This window comes from Sarcophilus harrisii, chromosome 3 (assembly GCF_902635505.1).
Source record: "Sarcophilus harrisii chromosome 3, mSarHar1.11, whole genome shotgun sequence".
Taxonomy (NCBI): domain Eukaryota; kingdom Metazoa; phylum Chordata; class Mammalia; order Dasyuromorphia; family Dasyuridae; genus Sarcophilus; species Sarcophilus harrisii.
The window spans coordinates 245,336,937-245,360,502 of NC_045428.1; the positions used below are offsets into that span (position 1 = coordinate 245,336,937).

The 23,566-nt window shown below is 34.9% G+C and overlaps 1 protein-coding gene across 3 annotated transcripts in view; it reads left to right on the top strand.

Annotated features, from left to right (window-relative positions):
* URB1 (URB1 ribosome biogenesis homolog) overlaps positions 1-23,566 on the top strand; it is a 96,841-nt gene that overhangs the window by 69,192 nt on the left and 4,083 nt on the right. Inside the window, exons 29-39 of one of the 3 annotated variants that reach the window (XM_023498904.2) lie at positions 1,625-1,796; positions 2,447-2,546; positions 8,267-8,427; positions 9,896-10,007; positions 12,921-13,027; positions 14,402-14,545; positions 15,889-15,998; positions 18,848-19,045; positions 20,193-20,434; positions 20,588-20,664; positions 21,774-21,831. In XM_023498904.2, coding sequence (XP_023354672.1) covers positions 1,625-1,796; positions 2,447-2,546; positions 8,267-8,427; positions 9,896-10,007; positions 12,921-13,027; positions 14,402-14,545; positions 15,889-15,998; positions 18,848-19,045; positions 20,193-20,434; positions 20,588-20,625 — 1,384 coding nt within the window. In that variant the 3' untranslated portion in view covers positions 20,626-20,664; positions 21,774-21,831. Of the gene's footprint in view, positions 1-1,624; positions 1,797-2,446; positions 2,547-8,266; positions 8,428-9,895; positions 10,008-12,920; positions 13,028-14,401; positions 14,546-15,888; positions 15,999-17,612; positions 17,836-18,847; positions 19,046-20,192; positions 20,435-20,587; positions 20,665-21,773; positions 22,383-23,566 lie in introns of those variants that run through there. The other 2 variants (XM_012544405.3, XR_004232936.1) reach the window with 2 other exon arrangements.

Genomic DNA, 23,566 nt, shown 5'->3' on the forward strand with positions numbered 1-23,566 from the left:
AACAATGAGAAGATTCAGGCCAGTTCCAGTGATCTTGTGATGAAGAGAGTCATCTACACCCAGAGAGAGGACTCTGGAAACAATATGGCTTTTTCACCCTTTTTGTTGTGGTTTGCTTGAATTTTATTTTTTTTTCTCATTTTTTTTCTTTTTGATCTGATTTTTCTTGTGCAGCAAGATAATTGTATAAATATATATGCTTATATTGGACTTAACATATATTTTTACCATGTTTAAAATATATGGAATTACTTACCATCTAGGGGAGGAGGTAGGGAGAAAAGGGGGAAGAACTGGAAATAATTGAAGGCCTAGGAAACATTCTGTCCAAAGATATAGAGGTTAGATTTGGAATGCTTAGTTCCGGAAATGGCAATCAGCTTGGTTATATAGTATGTAAAGGAGAGTCTGGGGAGTCTTATGGAAGATTTGGAAAAATAGGTTGGAGTCAGCTTATGAAGGACTTTAAATATCTGGCTGATCTTCCTGAGTTCAAATTTTCCCTAGACACTTACTGACTTAGTGACTACAAGCAAATCACTCAACCCTATTTGTCTCAGTTCTTCATCTGTAAAATGAGCTAGACAAGGAAATAGAAATTCCCTCCTCTAGCTTTGCCAAGAACCCAAAAGGTGTCAGGGAGACAAACAGGAATAAAGTAAAGGCCACCTTGGCATAAGTGTATAGAGAGCTGGCCTCAGACACACCTGGATTTAAGACCCATTTCTGACACATACTTTGAGATCCTGAGCAAAACACTTAATTTCTCAGTGCTGTAAGCATTTTTTAAGACTTTAAGTTGCAAAGAAGCTACTGATCTACATTAGTGAAGACAGTTCCCTCATTAGAAGAATTATTCTATCCCCCTGAAATCGCAGATACTGGTACTTTTCCCATCACAATAAACAAATGTAAAATGACATTGCTTTATTAGTAACAGGAAAAGGAACAAACCTGAAATAATAGGAAAAAGTCATTATCTCATTATGAACTACGAGATATGTGACTGAATATTCATTAGATTAACCTGGTGCTCCAGTATCATTATGATAGTGTCTTTGAGAATATATATAATGTCTTTCATAGCTGTTTTCTTCCTAGAATAATTGTTAAAGAAAAACATGCTTCAAGAAAAACTAAAAGTTTAAAGTCCTTCTTACTATTGTTAATTTAGTGGAAATTGATAAATTTCCTTTTTATAAGATGAAGAGACTGACAAAATTTAATTTACAGAGATTTGTTGTCATATTTGTTTGTGGGAGAGTACCATTTAAAAATCAGAATTCTTTTGCAGCTATTACTGTACCTTCAGTTGAATTGTCGATCACAGTTTTATTATAAGTTCCAAAAAGTGAGTGTAAATATTTAAGAATAGGAATTTTTTCTGTTAAGATAATAAGTTAGTACAGATAACTGGTAGTAGGTAACAAAATCTTGGATTTTTGTTTGCTTCTGAAGGTTCTGAAAAAAACAATTCTGAGTAAGCTGTTAAGAAAAGGAAAACTTTTTTGGGATAAAAAAAGTGCCAGGACTTTAATTTTCCTTCAGTCAGATAGGTTTAGCCATTTTTACTTTGTGCTGGAGAATCCTACAATGAATCAACTGTTAAATTACCCAATTTTAGAATGCTGCTATGGGGCCCTGCTGCTGTGGAACATCACAAGACGTGTAAGAGCCTGGGAAAGTCACTATGGCAGCAGCCAAGTGTGGGAGAAATCTTATGTCTCCTGGATCGAGAGAGAATGATGAAGACCATTCTTCACTTCCCACAGAATCGAAAACTTCTGCTAAAGGAGGTATGGTTCTTAAGGGCTGTTTCTGCCTGTTTTTGATAGGGGAATTATTTTCTTTTGATTATTTCAATAATGGTACAGATTTTCTCATGGTTTCATCTGTTTTAAGTCTAGACCTCCTTCCATTTGTAGCCGTGCCAAAATAAGATTGTCCTAGAGCTAACTTGATTTGGCTCACAAAAGCTAATTGGTCAATTTTTTGTGTAAGCATTTACTTTGGAAATTTACAAATACTACAAATCAAGGCTTAATTTATCATTCTGATCATTATCTAGATTTACAAAAATGACAGAGAAAATGTTAATGTAAATTAAACTTAAAAGTATCGCACTTTTTTTTTTTTTTTTGGTAAAATTACTTATTAAGCATTTATTATCATAACCCTGTCCAAAGTATGTAAACTAATGAATGACCTCTATCAAATATCCACTCATCTGTGTACCCAGTCTGGACAACTAGTAACCTATGAAAAATATATCATATTAATAGTGCTTTTTCAAAATAATGGTAGCATTTTTGCTTTTAAAATCTTCTTGTCTGTTTCAGTCTCAGAAATGGTGACGCTGAAGTTCTAAAATTATGAAAAATCATTGAGTTTTCTAGAATGAGATGGCACTTCAACCTAAGACCTTTATTTTTTGCCTTTATTTTAGGATGCACAGGATATATTCAAAGACAAAAGCAAAGTAGACTTCGACGAACTTTATGATCCCTGTTTTCTACTTCACCTTTTCAGTGAACTTACCAGACCAGGTAAAGAATGCTATCTCTTTATAGGCCATTTTTTTCTATCTACTATTTATGCCTATTCAGTTTATTTCTTTTGATTCACAAATCAGAAAATTCTCATTGGAAGGAGTGTTAGCAACTATATAGTCTAATATATGCCTGAGCAAAAAGTCCCTCTCGACCTTCCTACTAGCTAGTCATTTAGTTTAATCATAAAATCCTACGTCTAAGAAAATTCTACATCTAAGAATGGCCATCTAGACTTCATTTTAGAAATGAGGAAACTGAGGGCCAGGAAGGTTAAACAATTTATCCATGATTACCAAGATAGAAAATAACAAAGATTAAGATTTGAACCATATCTTTTCATTTTAGACTCAGTGTTTATTCCTCTGTCTTTCAGGCCTTTGTTGAAGGGGAATACATGTTTCCCAATTCATCTTACTCCATTTTTGTATATTTCTAATTTTTCGGAAACTTTTCTTAACATTAAGCTAAGTTTTTCCTTTTGATTTCTGCTAATAGTTTCTTAATTCTATGTGAAAAATAGCTACAGTACTCTTTATCAGTCTAGTAATCCTATTAAAGAAGAAAATAAGGTTAATATGTTTTGCTTTGTTCTATAGGATTTCATTAATGTAGGTAGAAAGTATTCAGTGAGGCATTTTTACTAATGCAGTTCCTTTTAGGGTCAGAAACAAGAATTAAATCCAGGTCTTCCTAACTGTGAGCCCAGTTCTTAATTCACTATACTTCCATGGCATGACTTCATGCTGGCTTCTTATGATCATGGCCTCCTTTTCCAGATATTTGTGTATAATTGCTTTCGTAATACATTCTAGAATTTTCCTGGAATTAAAGTCAGGTTTATTGATCATTTGCAAACTCCCTTTTCTTTCCATTTTTAAAAACTGAGATACTGCTTTCCCTTCTCTAAATTCTTTAGTATCTTTCCCATCCACCATCATTCATATATTACTAATAGATGCTCAAAAGCACTTCTGCTGGTGCTGTTGGTGTTCTAGGAAGATTATCTTCATAGGCAGAGAAAAAAGAAACAAAATAATGGTTTGGCAGTTTTGTCTTCTCTATGTAATCTGTTTTCTTTATCCTACTCATCCCAAGAAGTGGTCCTATGATCCCTCTTTCCCCAGTATAACTAAAGAAACTCTTTTTTGTTTAGCTTTTTTCACCAACTACAACTTATCCTGAGCTTTGGCATACTTGGAATTATCCATATAGGATTAGGCTGCACTTTCATATTGATCTTATCTTGCCTGCCCTTGATTATCTCATCTGTAAATGACTTTAAATTCAAGTTGGTTCACGAGTCATGTCTTTCTGACATTTGTAGCTGTCCATCAGCATAACTTTCTTTCAGTTGTTTCTTCAGAATTTTATTCTTGAGATGTTCTTCTCTTGTACTGGCAAGCAATCTCTATCCCATTCTCTTCCTACTATACCACCCTATTCTTGATGATTAAATAACAATCGCTTTCTAAAAATAATTAGAGAGAAACAAAAAGCACACATTTATTAAGTACATACTCTGTGCCAAGTATTTTGCTCAATACTAGAGATAAAAATTCAAATAACCAAGATAGCCCCTGTCTTCAAAGAGATTTCATTCCAGTAAAAGACAGCACCTAAAGAAGAGTCTTTTCAATGATAGAAAAGGCAAGGAAATAGCATGGAAGTCTAATTCTGGGCAAGATGAGGTAAAAAGTCTACCATCAGAGCCTGGTGTTCAGGGCTGGATCCAAGGTGGTAAGGAAATAAGTTAAGGGTTGAAAATGAAGCCAACACTGGTGATAGACACACTCTTTTATTATTTTAATTGGGAATATAAAATATTTAGATATATGTGATTGTTGATTTGTCCTTTGTTCTCAAAGAGGACCATGACATGCAAGTGAATTGTATTTAAGGGAGAGAGGGAGAGCTGGGTAAAGTCACCTGCCCCACTTTCCCCTCCAGAGCCATCTAAGTCCAGTGGCAAGATATGGATCAAGACAACTGGAGATGGCGCAGATGAAATGGGAGACCTTGGTCTTTTTAAGCTAAGATCTTCAACAGATATCACTTTGTACTCATTCAGTGATTAAGGCTAGGTAGCAATTGAGGTAGAGAATCTCTTATTTTATCTAGAACCCACCTTCCCCATATAAATTAATTAATTAATTAATCTGAAAGGGGAAGGACCCTCAGGGTTTCTGGCCAAAGCAGAAATGATTACTATTTACATTCAATCTGAGTCAATCAGGACCCAAACATATTTGAGTCTTGTATGGTGGCAAAGCTGTCAAGAGTCACAAAATAGTAGTGTAGAAGTCAAAGGTATCAAAAACTGAGTCTGGTTTTTTTAAGCTAAAAATATTATGTTTTATTTATTTTTGCCTTTGTCATGATGATGATGCATCCCTGTACCAGGATATTTATTCTTCCTCTCTCATTTCCGGGATTTGATTTTGGGACTGTGGTACTGTATCCTTTCATTGCCTTCCAAAGAGCCTTGTTTAGCTTCTCTCTCTAAGGATTTATTCTCATGATTCTGGTTCTTGTGACCCTGAGTACACAGGCACACGAGTTTAGAGAAATCTCACTTTGTTGAAGATGGATAGCCATTCTCTTGTCTTTTCTTTCTGGAACCTTGGCCCAGATACAGCTTATTCAAAGTTGCTTAATAGTGACAATGACAGATGTTTTTTTCCATAATGAATCCTAATTTCCACAGAATTAGACTGAAACTTGTAGGTTATTTTTCACAAATCAAAGGATCATGATAATAATAGACTCAACCAGAGTCAGAGTCTCTCACTTTCCAGGTTAATCCTCCATGCCTTTCCTCATTGAAGTGATCACAGTGGCAGATTTTACTGCATCGGTAGTCTTTGTTAAAAGATTGGCAAGGACATCAAATAGCATATTTCTAGAATCTTACCATCCTCCAAATTTTATTACTTTTTCCCACTTGTGACTATAATTCTATGAGAGTTTACTGAGAAAAGACCTCATCAAAGTTATTTAAATTCAACTTTAAGGCTGATAAGCCTGTCACCAGAAGTCTTCAGTGGTACTTTGCAAGGTTCTTTAAACAAATGTGATGTCATTGATTGTGTTTAACTTTTTTTTTTTTAAAACAGCTTATTATTTGGCAACTATTTGCATGTTTTGAACACCACAAGGGCATTTGTTTCCCAGGGAAAGGAATTTTACTAAAGCAAGATTTTTAGAAAGTGCCACGGAACTTTCTGAATTTCACATGGAAAATTTACATGTATTAATAGGAAAATATCAGTGATTACTAAAAATAATCCTAGTTAAAGAAATCCTTTATTTTTTCCCCTTCATTTTGGAAATGAAGTCTTACATGTAGGCCATCACTAGGTCTTTACTTTGCTATTATTTTTCAGTCTAGCTAACTTCAGAGAAGTTCATTCCTAGGTTCCTTGGGTATATATCACATCTCATTTGGTGGTTTTCTAAAAATAGTGGAAAATTAATTCAGATTAGCACATAGGAGCGTCTCTCTTGTCATACTTGGTGCTTTCATTACTTGAGGGCTACTTTATTAGTGAACATGGGATATAACATAAATTTGGGAGTTCAGAGTTTGAATCTTGGCTTTGAAATTTAATGTCTCACAAATCACTTAGGTTATTTTTTCAATTTCTTCATTTGTAATATTGGTATAATACTACCTGTATCATCTATGTGAGGTTTACTGTGAATATTAAGTGAGATAATTAGTGTCCAACACTTGGTAAAGTGAATTTGAAAGGGCACTGTTATTCCTGTCTCTGAAATTTATAAAAGGTCTTTTTTTCAATTCAGTTTTTCATTCTTTTCTCTTCTGCTAATCTTCTGTCAGGCTCCTACTCCTGGGAAGGAGAACTCCTTACTTGACTTATAAATAAATGCTCAAGATAAGTAAAGCAGATGATAAAAGAGTACTTAACAACAATTTGATGAATCCAGGTCACTTGGCATAGACAAATTATACCCTCAGTTACTGAAAGATCTAAATTACATTATTGCTGAATCTCTGACAAATGGAAGTACCTATGAAATCAGGGTAGCAATTCCTAGTTCGAAATAGCACATGTGACAAATTCACAATGACCATTCTCTTTGCCAAAAGATATGTTTGTGATAAGAGATTATAGACAAAATGAAGAGGTAAAATAGACACCAAGAGTGATAAATATGAAGTAGATTTGGAGAGCAATGGAGAGTATGAGTAAACCATTAACTGGCAGGCTAAATCCATAAAGGAGTTTAGCACTCTAACTAAAATTAGCTATGGTAAAGAGAAAGACGCCATTAAAAGGAAGATAAGAGGAAGAGGGATATCTCATAGGGGAATTAGTCCTGAAAATGACTTAAAGATCCTCATCATGAACACATCTTTTATAGGTGAAATATAACCTCAGGGGAGGAGAAATAGGAAGTTTGGTAGCTCTAAGGGAGGAATCCAGGAGGAGCCAGATGGAATCCACCTAGCTGAATAGGATGCTAACCTGTGTAAAGATATGCTAATCAAAAATCTCTAAGGTTGTTTAAAGATGCTCAGAGATTGGAGGGATAGACACTCCAGGCTGATACCATCCTTACAATCACTCTATACAAACTGTATAGTCTGGGACTTGGTTATGCCTGATAATAGCTGAATAGGCTACTTCCTGATTTGGGAAGAAGATAAGTTCCTTTCAAAGTCCTCATCTGTACCTGGACTGAAGAGGGGCAAATATTTTGGTTTTTAATAAAAGAAAAGAGTAAAACTTATGAATTATAGGGCTGGGTGCTTCACTCCGATTCATGAGAAATTCTAGAATTTAATATTAGGGAAATGGTTAATGAGTCCTAGAAAAAGAAAGTATTACAAAGAGCCAGAACAAGTCATGATAGACTGACCTTATTTTTTTTAAGCATTAATGAATTAGTAGATGGGGAGAGTATTGTAGATACAATTCATCTATATTTTTCAAATTTTTTGAGAAAGTGTCATACTATTCTTATAGAAAAGGTAGCTGTGAATAATAATACATTAAAATAGACTTAGAATTAGTTGAATGACCAGACTCCTAAGAGTTGCTAATGGTTTAGTCTCAGCTTGCCTGGAAGATCTACAATGAAATTCCTATGTATATGTTTGGTCCATTGTTATCAGTGATAGATAAAGGCATAAACATAATGCTAACATTTGCTGGGACCCAAAGGTGGAAGAGGTTAACTAACATTGAATAATAAAGTCAGGATTCTAAAAAATTCTCTAAGCTGGAGCATTGAGGTGGTTAAAAGACAAATTCATCAGAGGTGAATATGTAGTTTTACATTTGTGTCATGAACTTGTAATAGGCACTAGGATTACAAAAACTGATCCTGCCCTCCAGGAGCTTTTATTCCTATAAGATAATTGATTGATTAAAATTTATAGTTTAAAACGGTAACAAGTTTTAGTAGTAGATATAATGTATTGCTTTATGGTCTTATCTTATGGTTTTATGTTTTAGGAGGTTCTCTGCAAAAATACTCCCTCTATTAAGGAAGACTGGTAGCTTTTCTTAAATTTAGAGTATTAGAGAGTTGAGTTGTGTGGGGCATTGGGAAGGTTCAATAACTTGCCAAGGATCACACAGCCAGTATATGTTAGGGGCAAAACTTGAACCCATATTTTCCTGACTCTGAAATTTCTACTGTGCCACATTGCTTCACTAATCTCGATTTTTCTTTGTTTCCTATAGAATTTATAGTGGATTGTCACAAATTTGTTGATTCCAATGCCCTGGGCCTCACAGTTTCTGCCCTTAGCAGTTACGATCCTCAGATGCGAGCAGCAGCTTATTATGTTCTGGCTTCCTATTATTCCCATTTGGAAGGGGCTCGATTTCGAGAACAGCCACAGGTAAAATTAGTGGTGCGGAAAGAAGTCCTTAGAGAACAGAATCTCCACTGGAAAAAAATGATGGATGAATGTTGCCATGATGTTTTGTAGGAAAGGAGCAAAAGGTCACTTTTGTAAAATGATTTGGAAAGCTGACTTTGAGTCACAAATGCCTGTTTGGTTTTGAAATGTATTTTTGTCTAAACTTTAAAAATCAAATTTTCTCTTCCTCTCCTTCCCCCACCTTGACAGTTGTGACATCTGGTTGGATATTGGTTTCCAACAATAACAAGTATATGAATTTACAATGCTGTTTTTCCCTCTTGTATCATTGTGTTAAGGGAAAACTTGGTCTGGGGGAGGAGAGGTAAAAAAGGGAGAAGGAAGGAGAAAGGATATAGAAAGAAGTGAAAGAAAGTGAAAAGAATAGGGTAAATTTAAAAAGAGAGAAAAGGTGGGAGAGTGTAGAATGAGGGAGACCAAAGCTTTGAAATTGCTCTTATTAATGAAATGGCAGCAGTTGAGTTCTTGAGTCATGGAACTGTCTTTGAACATTTATTTGCCTCATGATGGAGTTGGTTGACTAGATCTGCAGTGAAGAGGGTGTGCCATTACCAGCATTATTTTTTATATTATTCCCATAATCAAGGGAATGTCAGGTTCTGCCTTATTCTGCCTTAGAGAAAAACTTGCATTCTGACTGTGTACAACTTGATCCTATTCCCTAGTGATGAGGTCGAGGTAGGAAGACCTAAGACTTAGTTTGAAATAAATGTGACAAACTCACAATGGACATTCTCTTTACCAAAAAGAAGGTTTATTTAGAAGAGTTTACAGAGGAAAATAAAGAGATACAGTAGGTACTAAGAGTGGTAAATATGAAAGAGATTGGGAGAGCATATAGTTAGAAAGGAGAGGAATTTGGAAATCTATTAAAAGAATATGCCATTGACTGACAGGTTAGATCCATAGAGGAGTTTACCAGATTAATCAAAGTTAGCCAGAGTAAGGAGAAATGTGCCATTAAAAGAGCACAGATCTTCATCATAAACAGATGTTTCATAAGGGAAAATGTATCCTTAAGGTTTCTCAGGTGCAAAGGTGGGAAATCAAGCGGGAGGCTCCAGATAAACAAAAACAGCAATTTTCTCCATTTGATGAAGAGCTAGATGAAATGCACCTGGTAAAACCAGGTCCCAGACCTTTCTATATCTCAAACAAGATAATCTGAGAAAACTAACTTTCTTTTTGTATGCACATATAGGTGATAGAGTTTACAACTTTCTTAACTGAGAGTAATAAGATAGTCTGGGAAAATTAAGTTCCATTTAGGTTGTCTCTAAGGTTATTGTGAATGTCTTTAAAGATGCTAACTAGATTGACTTTACATTTTTCATTAGGAATAGGATTTGGAGTTCTTTCTGATAGAGGAAGAAGATAAGTCACATCACTAGGATCCTCATTTCTCTATTTTTTTTTTTCCTTCAAGCTGCTCTATCTCTTGGACATATTACAAAATGGAATCAGAAAACAGAATCTCAGATTGACCTATACCTTGACACTGTTTATTGCCAAAACTGCCTTGCAGATTCTGAAACCAGGTATTACTGATTTATTTGTGTTTGGAGTATAAATAAAAAATGAAAGCTGATCAGAGTGACTCATGAATATGTGAATTACTATTAAGATTTGTAATTTTAAGATTGCTTGGCAAAGGTTGTTATTGTCAGGGCTGAAAAGTAGTAGGGCTTCAAGTAAGAAAATATAATTCATGAACATAATGATATTGCATTACTTTCATACTTCCCTCTCCATGTGGTCACTGATGGCAGATGTGGCATCATACTTTGATTGTGGGAGTGGGATAATTTTATTTATCCTAAGAGACCTTTGTAATATTTTAGAACTTGACCTGAGAAATCCTCTAAGCCAGTTTTCACTATATAGGTGAAGAAACTGTGGCACAGAAAGGGCGAGAATAACTTATCCAAGATTATAAGGCTATTAATGGCTGAGCTAAGATTGTATAATCAAGTTTTTTGATTCCTCGATGTTCTCTCCAGTAGAACATGCTGTACTACTAGAGGAAATTCTAAGAGAAAAAAAAATCTGTAGTAGATGTTTGATCTTTTGTGGACAGTAGAGAAAAATGTATTTTAAATTTCCTATTGTTACAAAAGACCTCTAAATGAAAATTCTAAGTCCATAATAATAGTTATATAGAGCATTAAGATTTACCTATGTTATTTCTTGATCCTCTCAAGAACCCTATTATTATTATTATCCCTCTTTTATAGAAGAAAAAAACTAAGACTGAAAAAGGTTATGTAACTTAACCTAATCTCATTAGTAACCATTTCAGACAGAATTTGATCTCTATTCTTGTTAATTCCAGGTCCAGGATCTATCCACTACATTTTCTAACTGCCTGCTTGTGGAGGGGAGGTGGGGAGAGGAAGAGGGGGAAGGGAAGCAATCTTCATCTGTTTTAGCTAAAACAATTAGGTATAATTTTTAAATTTATTAGTATTCTGTTTGGAGAGTCTATCTGAATTCTCCTGCTAATCAGAAAATCCCCAAGCAATTTCCTTCAAAATTCTTTTTACATTTACTTTTACTAACTGTATTTCCCCCCATGTATTCTATTCTCTCTCTTCTTTCACCCTGTCTCTCCTCAAACGTGTTTGCTACTGACTGTACCCTCACCCAATATGCCTTTTTATCACACTCCCCTCTTCCTGTATTCTATTTTCTTATTTTCCTGCAAGGTAAGAGATTTCTATACCCATATTAAGTGTGTAAATTATTTCCTCTTTGAGCCAATTCTAATAAGGGTAAGGTATACTCACTCCTCTTCTCCCCCTCTTCCCTTTCATTGTAAAAGCTTTTTCTTTTTTATGACAGATGATTTACAGTATTCCACTTCTCCCTTTCTCTTTCTCCCAATACATTCCTCTCTCACCCCTAAATTTTGTCATTTTAAAAAATGTTATTCCCTTCATATTCATTTTACACCTATACTTCTGTCTATATATATTCCTTCAAGCTGCTATACTAATGAAAAAGTTGCCCTAAGCAATTTTCAATTCATAATAATTATAATCTTGAAATAAAAAGTGAAGAAATTCTGTAACAAGATATAACACAAGTGCATAATTTTCACGTAGAAATTTGATTACTCATCAAAGGAAGCAATGAAATACTAGTGGGGTTATGGAATGAGGGGAAGAGCGACATTACTGAAACTTCTCCCCCTTTTGGTCTGGTCCAGATAAACAAAAAACGGCACTTCTCTTCTTTTGATGAACAAAAGGACATTCTCATTCCTGTGGAAGGATGTTGGAGAAGTGAGGTTAATTAAGTACACTGCTTCATTTGTTTAGGGCATTTATTTAGACTTGAACCCATCCTAGAACTTCGCAAGGAGAGAAGGACAGAGAGAGCAATTACTAGACACTTAGCACTGCATCAAATGCTCAGAATATACATTTTATGTAAACAAAATAGTTCCTCCTCTCAAGAAGTAGTTTTATTGTCTATGTTGGGGAGAGATGATTATAAAGAAAAGTCTTCCTGCTGGGGTGGGGAGATGGGGGGGGGGGGCAAGTCTATTGCAGAGTGAGCAGAGAAGTCTAGAGCAGAGGAATGTAGAAACTGTGGGAGCTTGGGGGGAGGGGAGAGTCATAATGGAAAATTGTGGCAGCATGGCAGAGATGATTAAGCATTGGAAACCAAAAGACTTACATTCAAATTCTACATTATCTATTTATGTGCTCCATGATCCTTGCAAATTACTTAACCCCTTTGAATCTTGGTTTCTTTATCTATAAAATGGAGATAATTGTATCATCTAATTCATTGCATTGTGGTAAGATTCAAATGAAATACTGTGTGTAAAATATTTTGCAAATGTTAAAGCACTTATTAAATGTGAAGTATTATTACTGTTATTTGCAAACTTTAAAGCATTATAAAGCAAATATATTTATGCTTTTGGTGAGAAATTAGTGCAACAAAACCTAAAATGATGTTTCTGATAAAGCATAATGTAAGCCACCTTCATCTTTCCTCAGCTATGAATCTTTTTGCTGGTAATGGTGAAGGATCAGGTTTGAGATTCATGAATGAGTCTGTTGAGAATGTAAACTTAAGTTGTCTTCCGTTTGGCACTTTATTAACTGAAAATCTTTATGCAATATTTCTGAACTCAGGAGAAGAGAGCATAATTTATTAAAGCTCTTTGTAAACTACGAAAATACTAGGAAAACTTAAGAAATCTGTAAATATATTATAGAGACACCCTTATGCCCTTAAATATCTGTATTGACAGAGGAGGATTACATTAATTATATTAAGTTCTGTTCATCATTAAATGTGTTCTGTTGCAACCTAATTCTTTGAAATGTGTTATTTTAAAAATCCCACTTCCTAATTGTGGCAGAAAAGAAGAAACCCTTGTCATGTGTGGCTGTTGAGAGTTAACATTTTAAATAACTGCTTGAATCTCTTTCCAGAGGAGCACATGTACATGAAGATAAACAAATTCCTTTTGTCACATCAGGACTTATACTTGAACAAAGTACCGGGATTCTATAACTTTTTCTACAGCTCTGATTCAGAGGTAATTCATTTCAACAAATGTTATTTAAGTACCTACTATGGGGAGTCGCCAATTAGGTGACTCAGTGGATAGAATCAGAAAGGCCTGGAGTCAGGAAGACCTGAATTCAAATTTGGCTTCAGACATGTAATTATTGTGGGAGCCTGGGCAGTCTCTGTTTGCCTTAAACCACTAGAGAAGGAAATGGCAAACCAATCCAATATCTGCAAGAAAACTCTGTGGATGGTATAATTCACAAGGTCACAGAGATTGGGACACAACTGAACAACAATGGGGATATTAAATGGTTCTGAACTATCTTGGGCCTCTACTCATTGAAGTGTAAGAGTTAAGAGATGTTTAGATCTACCAGTACTTTGATTTCCTGGAATTTTGTTTCTCTTTGGGGTTTTAAAGTAGGACCAAAAAGCCATGAGAACTCTTTAATTCTGAAGTCTAAATTTTCACCAGAAATCTGATGAAAATTCCTGAGTTAAACATAATGTAAGCTTTTAGTTAAATTTTGACTTGGTCCTTTGTTTTGACCTGAGGGAATGGAATCTAAAATGAGATGAGGAAGGACAAAACTGTTTTTCATTTTGCCTTTGTAATCCTAGCACCTACCACTAGGCTCACAAATCCTAATTCATTTCGTTTAAAGATAAGGAATGAACCTTAGATTTCATTGGTATAGGAAAACTCCCAATGAGAAAATTTCCTTTTCCAAAGTTTATCAGCAATTGCTCTACAATTTAAATGGATTTAGAAAGTTGACCAGTGTAATTAAGATGTAGAATGGCTAAGTCTTCCTGACTTTGTAGTTGGCTCTCTAGCTGCTGTGTCACTGAAAGAAAATGCCTAAGATCCGAAATCAGTGTAATTATTGAGGGCTGTGGTATAGTACTTGTCACTTCTTGGAAATAGTATACTTTGACAAAAGAACAGTTTGCACAGCGTGGCACCTATTTGCAGAATTCCTGATTGTCCCTGACGCATTAAGTGACTTGGCCAGGATGTATTAGAAGGAAGACTGGAGCCCAAATTGTTTTGACTCTTAAGTCAACTCTTTATCTCCTGTTCTACATTTCTTTGAGCCACACATCATTATAAATAAAAAAGGAGGAAGCTATGAGGAAGCAGACCTATGAGTAACAGAATTGACAGGAATCATCTCAGAAAACAGATAAGGCAACATAGCCATCTACTCTCAGCAGAGAGACTGGGGACCACTAAGGCAGACAGAATGTTATTTACATTGTCAGATGTCACTTCCAGTTATTTTTGCTTTACGGGTTGTTGTTGTTTTTTGTTTTTTTACCAGTGAGGATATTCTAAAAATCTAATTAATAAAAATTTTGCTGTAAATAACATAGACCTTTTTTGCTTGAATTATAGTATAGGATAGAACAGGAGTGGATATTTGAACTTTTGAGACAAGGAATTCGAGACACACACTGCTATGATTTGTATTCCTCTCAGAGAATTTTCCATATCATCCTGTCCTTCTTCAACAGCCCATTATGTGATGAAACAATGCAGGTAAGGTGTACTTCCAAAAGCTTATTTAATAAAGAAAAGTATGTCATCTGAAAGCTAGAACTGTAAATTCTAATCCTGACCTAAATGTGAATACTTTCCTGGTTTACTACTATGACCTTTTATTTGGTTTTTAGTGTGAGGAAAATAAGATACTTATAATGCCTTCCTTATTACACAGCCTTCCTAATTACAGTTGAGTTCTTTAACAGTCTTAGTGCAGTTTGTGTTCAATATTTGCCTTCTGCCCATTTCTGAAAACGTATTTTAGAGAACGTATTCTCTAAAACATTTTGTACTTCTGCCCCTTTATACTGTGAGGCCTCTGTTAATAAAGAGCCTTTTATTTACCCAAGAAGAAAGACATATTTAGTCATCTTTATTCTTTTTGAGACTAGTGAAAACATAAGTTTTGCCATCTAAGTTGGTAATTAGTCTTCTTGCTTCAGGAACTCTCAAGCCACTTAGTTCTAGATTAGCTTTTGAAAGTTGTATGATACCCACTCAGAGCCTAAGAGTTTTGTGCATCTCCTAGTGAGATTGACACAGGGATCAAGAGAATGTATTCATTCATCTTTTCCCCCTTGGAATTCAATCCAAATTGAATGATCAACAGGCTGTTAGAAGAAATAAAGGTGACAAAATTCTTGTACTCTCTAGTGCCTGTTCACTTCTAACTTAAATTTATAAATATCCTGAAATATGGACCCATGACTTCTGGTTTCTAAAGTGATACTGGATTTGGTGAGTAGAAGCTAAAGGAGCATTGTTAACAGAAGTTAGAAGGAACAGAATATTTTTATTCAAATCCAATTCACTCAGATTTTTATATCTGTGCTCCTTAGCTCACAAATATCTAGGGATTCTATAACTCTTAAATGATCTGTACAAGTTAAGAAACTGAAGCATAGAGAAAGAAAATGAACTCTCCTAGTTAACTTGGTAGCAGAGCTAGAAACATAATACTAAACTTATAATCCATGACCTGATTTTGTTGGGTTTTACATTTTACATGCTATTACCTATGTGCTAATTCCAGATAGTATACTGTTTTTTATTTTGTCTTTCCATCTTCAGCGCCCACACAGTGCCTGGCACATAGTAGGCATGTAACAAATGCTTGTTGGATTGGATTGAACTAGAATGTATCAATATAATTTGTGATTTAGAACTGAGATTTAGTAATTAAAGTGAAAATTCATGTGATACTATGATAGTCTTCATTACGGGTACTTTGTTTTCCATAAACAGATAGCAACTACAGCACACTTTTTAAAAGTTTATCATTTGGTTAAATGATAAATGATTTTTCTCTATTGAGGATTTTTTGTTTGTTTTGTTTTCAGAACTGGATTATAGAAATCTTACAAAATGCTGCCCAGATTACCAAAGCTGCCTTTGAAATTGTGCAGGAACATAGCCTTTTAACTTGGATTTTGCATATCCTTGGGAAAAAGTGAGTGATTATTCTCTTTTCTATGTGTTTGTCCATATTGGGACAAGGTGTTCACCTTGACAACTCATCTACTTATATTAGTGTTGGGTAGAATTTTCACAAATTCCCAGAGATAGAGTGGCCTTGGAGATTGAGTCTAGCTCATTCCCCCTCGCCCCCCCCAAAAAAAATCCCCTATATGGTATCTTTTCCTATTGGTAAACCAGCCAGTCACACAAAGATAAATGAATAAATGTTTTGAAAGATAATTCACCAATTTTAAGTTTCAAAATGATAGTTCTTGAATGCAGCTTTTATGCTACCAAAAAGTATTAAGTTTGGATTGAGAATAACATAAGTGACTTAGTAAGTATCCGAGGCTAAATTTGAGCTCAGGTCTTCTTGACTTCAGAGCCAGGACTGTCTTGACAGCACAATCCAGCTGTCTTCATCCCAGGGCTAGACAAAATCAAAGGAATACAAAAAAGAAGAAAGAAAACTATAGACCAATATCCCTAATGCATATTAATGCAAATATTTTAAATAAAATGTATTTAAAACCGTGAGTCAGCATTACATGTGATATAGATAAACCAGAGCTCTTTTCTGTAGAATCAGGGCTGACAAAAAGATGGTCCTCATATTTTTTGTCCTCGAAGGGCAATGATAGCAATAAGACAATAACAAGAAAAAAATTGAGGAAATAAGCAAAAACAAAGAACAAACAAACCATCATTTTTTGCAAATGATGTGATTCTTAGGGAAACTTAGAGAATCAATTAAAAGTTTGAATGAAACAATAACTTTAGCAAAGTTACAAGATATAAAATTAAGCCACAGAAATTATCAGCATTTTTAAGAGAATCAACTTATTTGTAATATAAGAAGATTGGACTAGGTGGTCTCTGAAGTTCATGTTCAGTGAGCTTCTTTTACTTCGTAGATCTGTTATCTCATTGATGTGGGTATTCTGTCAGCTGGTCATTCGGTCTTTTATAGCAGACAAAAACCCTCAATTTTGTCTTTTTGGAAGGAGATTAATAAAAGTTCACATACAATTTGGCAGCAATAAGAAATTGACATTACCCATTGTGTGAACGACACAAAAGGATATGTCATCTTTGATGTACATTTAAGTTTGTTTGATATTACAAAAAAGAGAAGAACAATTCTGGTAGTCCAAGAACTCAGAAAGATAAATGAATGGTGTAACAAACCTTTCAAGATAGTAAATGACCTATTTTAGATTTTATGAAATACTCCATGGTTAGCAATATCACTTTTTCCTGACTAGAAAATAGCATCATTTACCAATCCTATATTAGGAAAGGTGGTGATCACATACTGTGTTTAGATAAACTTAAAATTCTTTTAGCTTCTCTGGGTCTCAGTTTCTGACTAAAAAATGAGAGGTGTATGATTATCAAAAACCAGAATAGCTTTTTAAAAGCATATATCCATGCACTAACTCTGAATTATACCCTGGAAGTCTTTATTTTCCACTATGCAAGAGTGGGACTAGAAAGAGTCTGTTGCACTGCTGGGTTCCTGACTATTTAAGAAGTAGAAAAATATAGAATTTTAGATTTAGGGCTCAGCATCCATCTAGTTCCACCCTCTTTTTTTTTTTTATAGGTGAGAAATCTGAGATCCAGGGGGACTTGTCCAGAATCACACATGTAGTAAATGGCAAAGCTGCTATTTGAACAGAGGTCTTCTCCTCTACTTTCCAGTGTATTGTGCTACCTGTTCAGAAGGGGAAACAGGGATATTCAAAACATCATGCAGATATATTGGTGGTGGACAGTTCTAAAATGTCTGTGAAAGTGTTTTGAAAACTCTCCCACACAAATATAAGGTGGTATTATTGCTATTTTTATAATAAACAGCATATGTATTATAAACTACAGAAGTATAAGGGACTACTTTACAAGATAAGTAAATTGTCAGGAAAGATGTTACATTTATCTTTAGCATAATTGAAACTGAAAAGTGAGAATTTATTCAGGACATAATCACTTTAATAAAACAGAAGCTGTCTTTTCTATAACTTATGCATCATATTGATCAGGTATTCAACTTCATGTATATCTAATGAGACATTCCAAGATAATATTGATTAATATTTTCCAAAGTTTTTCTTTGGTAAGAAACATTTCACATTCAGCATATGTATTTTATAAAGTTAATTTAAAAATTAATTTTAAATCATATTCTTGGTGTTATTAAAAGAATAATACATAACTAAATAAATTAATAGGCCCATCAGTGCTACAAAATAAATATGCATCATATTGAAAGAAGCAAAAGAATCTAGCATCCCTAGTATTGGATAAATCCAAAGATCTATAATGTTGTCAGGGTGAGGGCCAAGGGGTAAATTTTTCTATGCTTATTTGTTAGATGAGTTTTTTTTTTTTTTTTTTAAATACAAAATACTAATACTAAATGGTCTAGAGTTGCTTTGTTATGTTTTCTTGTATATGGTGTTTTCTTCACTTTCAGCTTTTTAATTGAGGTAAAGTTTGAAGAGAGACCTTGTATGAGAAATAAGAAACAAAACTTTTCATATATTTGGTAGTAATAGAACCTTTATATAGACTTTCTCAGAGATTTAAAAAATATTTTATATCATTAAAAAAAAAAAAAAAAAGAAATCTAATCCTAAATCTAAAGTACTAAGTCTACTTTGATACTTTTAGATCATCCTGGTTGATGTTTTTAGATTTTTGGACAAAATAGCATCATTTTTCTTTGGTGTTTTTTTGTTTTGTTTTGTTTTGTTTTTTTAGTCTACTTTAGCTGACTAATTTACTTGGAAGGCAGCAATTTTGAAAAAAGTCCTGAGAGCTATGTGTCTTTGGTTGTAGGTTTTTGGAAAACCAGATGCTATCCAACATTATATGCTTGCTGCATACTCTCTGGATATCCAACTTGGGAAACAAAAGAATGGAAATACAGGAAGACCATCCTTGCGAGCTTGTGGCTACACAGTCACCAAAGCTGCTTCCTCTACAATTTGTCAATGAATTCCTCTATGTTTTGGTTGTGTTGGCGAAATATCTTCGGTAAGTGCTCTTATTCTTTGTGCTTGGGGCTATCCTATTAATGAACATGTTGGCTCACCATATGACCTCAGGGAGACTATTAAATCCCTGCCTTTATTTCTTCCTTTATGTAGTTTTTACTAGATTTGTAAAAACTTAAAAAGTACTAATGATCCATCCAGTTTAATGTGCCAGGGATACTAAGAAATATTTTATAAATGGGTAGACTTGTCTGCCAAAATTTCAGCCTAATAAAGTTAAGGATGTTATCATAAGCTTTGTTCTCATCCCTTAATAACCAGTTAGGGATTAATCATGTATGATTTTTGTTTAAAACCTCAAATCCATCTGTATTTTTAGTGCTTATGCTTTGGTTTTGTTTCAAATAGTTCATCCTCACTAAACACTCATAAGATGAGATGAAAAATATTAATTATCATTTAATGACTGTTTTTGTTGACAAAAGAACTTAAGACCTAGAATTTGTGATTTAACTAAGTAACACAAATCAAAATAACAAATTGATCACAATACCTCGATAGATCTCTTGAAAAAATTAGAAACAGAATTTTAATTTTTTGTATATGTGTTCATAATTTAAGTTGCTCAGTAGCCATCTTTATTTAGGGTAAGTAAAGACTGGGAAAGGCACATTGGCCAGGGGAATTGACTTAATCACTAATGTAAATATTTGGATCTTTTATTTTTAAAAACAAAACTTGTTGTGTTACATGGATATTTGAGTTTACATGGAGAGTTCAGAAGGCTATGTTTACCCATGATCAACAGAACCCTGTCTATTTTCTGCCATGTTTGATAATAACTTAAAAAGTTTAGAGGAAACTTTAGTGGCTTCCCAGAAAGAAAGATAGAGTACAGTATTGGAGGTTTCCCTATGGAACATTTTTTACTTAGTAATTAAATTTACATCTATTATTCAATCTTTCCATCTTTAGGAGGTTATGATATCTCATGTTGGCAAAAGATAACTAATGTTCTTTGGACAAAAATCTATTTAAACTGCAAGAGTCTTGGTCTACAAGGTTTTTTCTGCCAAATCTGTCAAGATTTCTTGACAGAGCTTACATCTGTTTTGTACCACTAGGAACTAAACCTAGAGAAAAGACTCTTTTGAATAAGTGTCTGTCATTTTTTGATCCTTAAATAGGCCCACCTTGGACTCTATCCAGATCACTCACTATTTTAGTACTTTGAGCTCTGTGCTGAGGTACCGAGAAACTGTTTTAGAAGCCTTCAAGGAAATGGACCGATTGACTGTAAATGAAAATGTATTTTCTACCAAAGATGTCCTCATGCTCTTACATAAGTGGAGCATAATTATGGGAGATGTTAAACTCCAAGAAGACTTGAAAACAGTGATTGAAAAATACCAAGTCAAGGAATTAATGAGTAAGTTTTAAAGTTGATGTCTGTTTATGTTACAGTTTATCATTTCATCCAAACTATGTATGTCTTCTAGGTCCTGAAGAGCAGGCAGCAGGAAAGGATTCAAATTATAGGACTATCCCCTAAGTAAAACTGTCTTTTATTCTTCCCTTTCAGCTTTTCTGCTATATCCTCTACTATCTAAAACCCCCTAAGAAGACTGAGGTCTTCTTATTCAAGAGGCAATTCTTAAGGTATCTCAGTTTCATTTAGTATGGGAGGAGAATTCTGTAGTTAGGAGAATTCTTTCCTATACTTTATCTTTTTTGTTTTATTTTTTATATAAACTTTTTAATTTTTTGAATTAAAAAAATTATTTTGAACTTAATGTTAGATACCTTAAAAACTTTGGATGAGAAAGAACAGATTATACTCAAATCCCTGCATGTATACCTTTCATGACTTTTCATTTAGGATCATTCTTTGGACCAGAAGGAACAGTTTATACACAAAGCCCTGTATATATACCTTTCATGTTTTTTCATTTAGGTTCATTCATTTAAAGTGAGGTAGAATCCTAGAGCTCATATAATCCAAACTTCTAGTATGGATTGGAAAACTGATGCCCAGAGGAAAGTGATTTGCCTGAGATCCCATTTACTAGATAGTGACAGACTAAAATTTAAATCTAGGTCCTCTAACACTTTCATTCCATTCTTTCAATTTGTTTCATTGCCCTAGAGCAAGAGGGGAGGGAAATAGGTTATAAATACCTATGTTGTTTTTAAAATATTAGAAAGTTATCACTCTATCAATGTAGTTACTTTTCTACATCTTCCTACAATTATTTTTCATATATGCTGCACTTTAGACTATTTGCTATGCTAACCTGAGTTTTTCTGCCATCTTCCCTTCGCTTACTCTGTTCCTTGCCCTGAAAAGCCCCTTTTTGCCCCACCCTCTTCTCCCAAACTTTTACTTTCAAAAACTACCCAGTCTTCTGTGACCCATCTCAAATACCACCTCATCCATAGTTCTGCTCTTATTCCATCTCCTTGCCACATGTACTAATCTGTCTGAATTCCCAAAGCATTATGTAACTCTTTAATGAACCTAAATAACTTTTCTTGACTATTTTGATATTTATTATGTCTCCTTCATGGGACAGTAAGTAAGCTGCATAAAAGTAGGGACCATGTCTTGCTCATCTTACATTTCTCATAGTGCCTTGCAGCTACTGAGTGCTCAATAAATATGTCTAATAGTGAGTATTTGTGAGTCATTCATATTACTTATGGTATTGTTTTTGTGTTTGTGTGTGTGTGTGTGTGTGTGTGTGTGTGTGTGTGTGTGTGTGTGACAGAAATTATTAAAGATAGGAACAAACCCCTTGCACCAGCTCGATCTAAAGCTCAGCGTAACAAAAAAAAGATGGAGGTGGATCCAGAGGAAACAATTGATCCAGAGTTAAAGGCTTCCAACCTGATGAAATGCCGAGGTCTCCTGAGATCCATACTGACCCACTGGGACCCCGCCTTTGCTGTGGTAGAGACAGAGCCAAAGCAAGAACGAGTCTCCTTAGCTCCTGACCCAGAGAGAGAAGCTGTGGATCTTGTTGGGGCCACCGCTGTTCTGGTGGCCCAATGGGAGATCAGCTCCCTCATGGACCCAGCGCTGGATGTCCAGGGAATTCCAGAGGTCCTCAGGTGGTTTAAAAGCAGCATTTTGCTTCATCCTGTGGTTGTCTCAGAACTTGTCAGAGATGTTACATGGAGAAATAGCATCTTTAAGCTGTACAGCCAGCTTTCCCATGCCAGAGAACTGAAAGCAGCCTCTCAGAGCGTCTTCTGCCTCTTCAATACAGTCATGCTTCACTTAATGGCATCCCAGGGCCCAATAGAGAACTCTTTTCATGAAGTGGTAGAAACAATCGCTCTTTCTTCTACAGATGAAGAAGACAAAACAAAACAAGGTAATATACTTTCATTTTGATCAGTAAACAAGCATTTAGTAAGCACTTGCTGTGTGCTACACATTGTACAAAGTGCTGGGTATATAAAGACAAAGACAAAAGCTATTGCTTTAGGGAACTCTATTGAGGAAGACAACATAGACATGATGCATGTACAAAACAAATAGGAAGGAAGAAGCATTTATGAAATGCCTACTAGGTGCCAGCCATTGGGTTAAGTGTTTTACAGTCATCTTACTTGATCTCCATAAGAACCCTGGGAAATAGATGCTGTTATTATCCCTTAATTATCCCTATTTATTTGCAATTAAGGAAACTGAAGCAGACAGAGGCTAAGTCACTATATATATATATATAGCTAGTGTCAGGCCAGATTTGAACTTGGACCTTCCTGATTCCAGGCCCACTACTGCATTCATTGTGCCTCCTAAATACAGAACAGTTTAGGAAGGAAGGGTACTGTACTACTTGGAGTTACCAGCAAAGGCTTCCTGTAAAAAGTGGAGCCTGAGCAGAGTTGGGGAGAAAGAGGGGAGAAGAAGGCATGAGGACAGGTTGTGCTGAGGGAGTTGGGGTGCCATGTGTGAGGAATAGCAAGAAAGTTAGTTTGGACAGAATACAAGAAGGAAGTAATATATAATAAGATGGGAAAGGAAAGGTGGAGCCAAGTTGTAAAAGGCTTTAAAAGCAGGGCCAGAGTTTATGTTTTGTCTTCAAGGCAATAGGGAGCCACTAAAATTAATTGAGTTAAGGGAGTGACATGGTCTAATCGTTGCTTAAGGAAAATCAGTTTGGCCACTTTGTAGAGGGTCTATGAGAATGGGAAGAGGCACCAATTAAATCATCCCATAAGGGGTAATGAAGGTCCAAATTAAAGTGGTGACTGTGTTAGTGGAGATAAATAGGAGAGAAGAAACATGCAAGTTGTTAAAAGAGCAGAAATAGCAAGAGTTGGTTACTGATTGGGAAGCAAAGCTAAGCCTAAGGTACTAGTAAACTTTGATGGGAGTAATGATGATACTTTTGAAATAGGGAAATAGAGAAGTTCAGGAAAGAGAAGGTTTGGGAGAGAATAATGAATTTTGTTTTAGACATATTGTGTTTAGGAGGCTGGGGCCTCCTAAATCATTTAAATGATTGGTGATTTGGGACTAGAACTTAAGAGAGACTAGGGCTGGATAGTT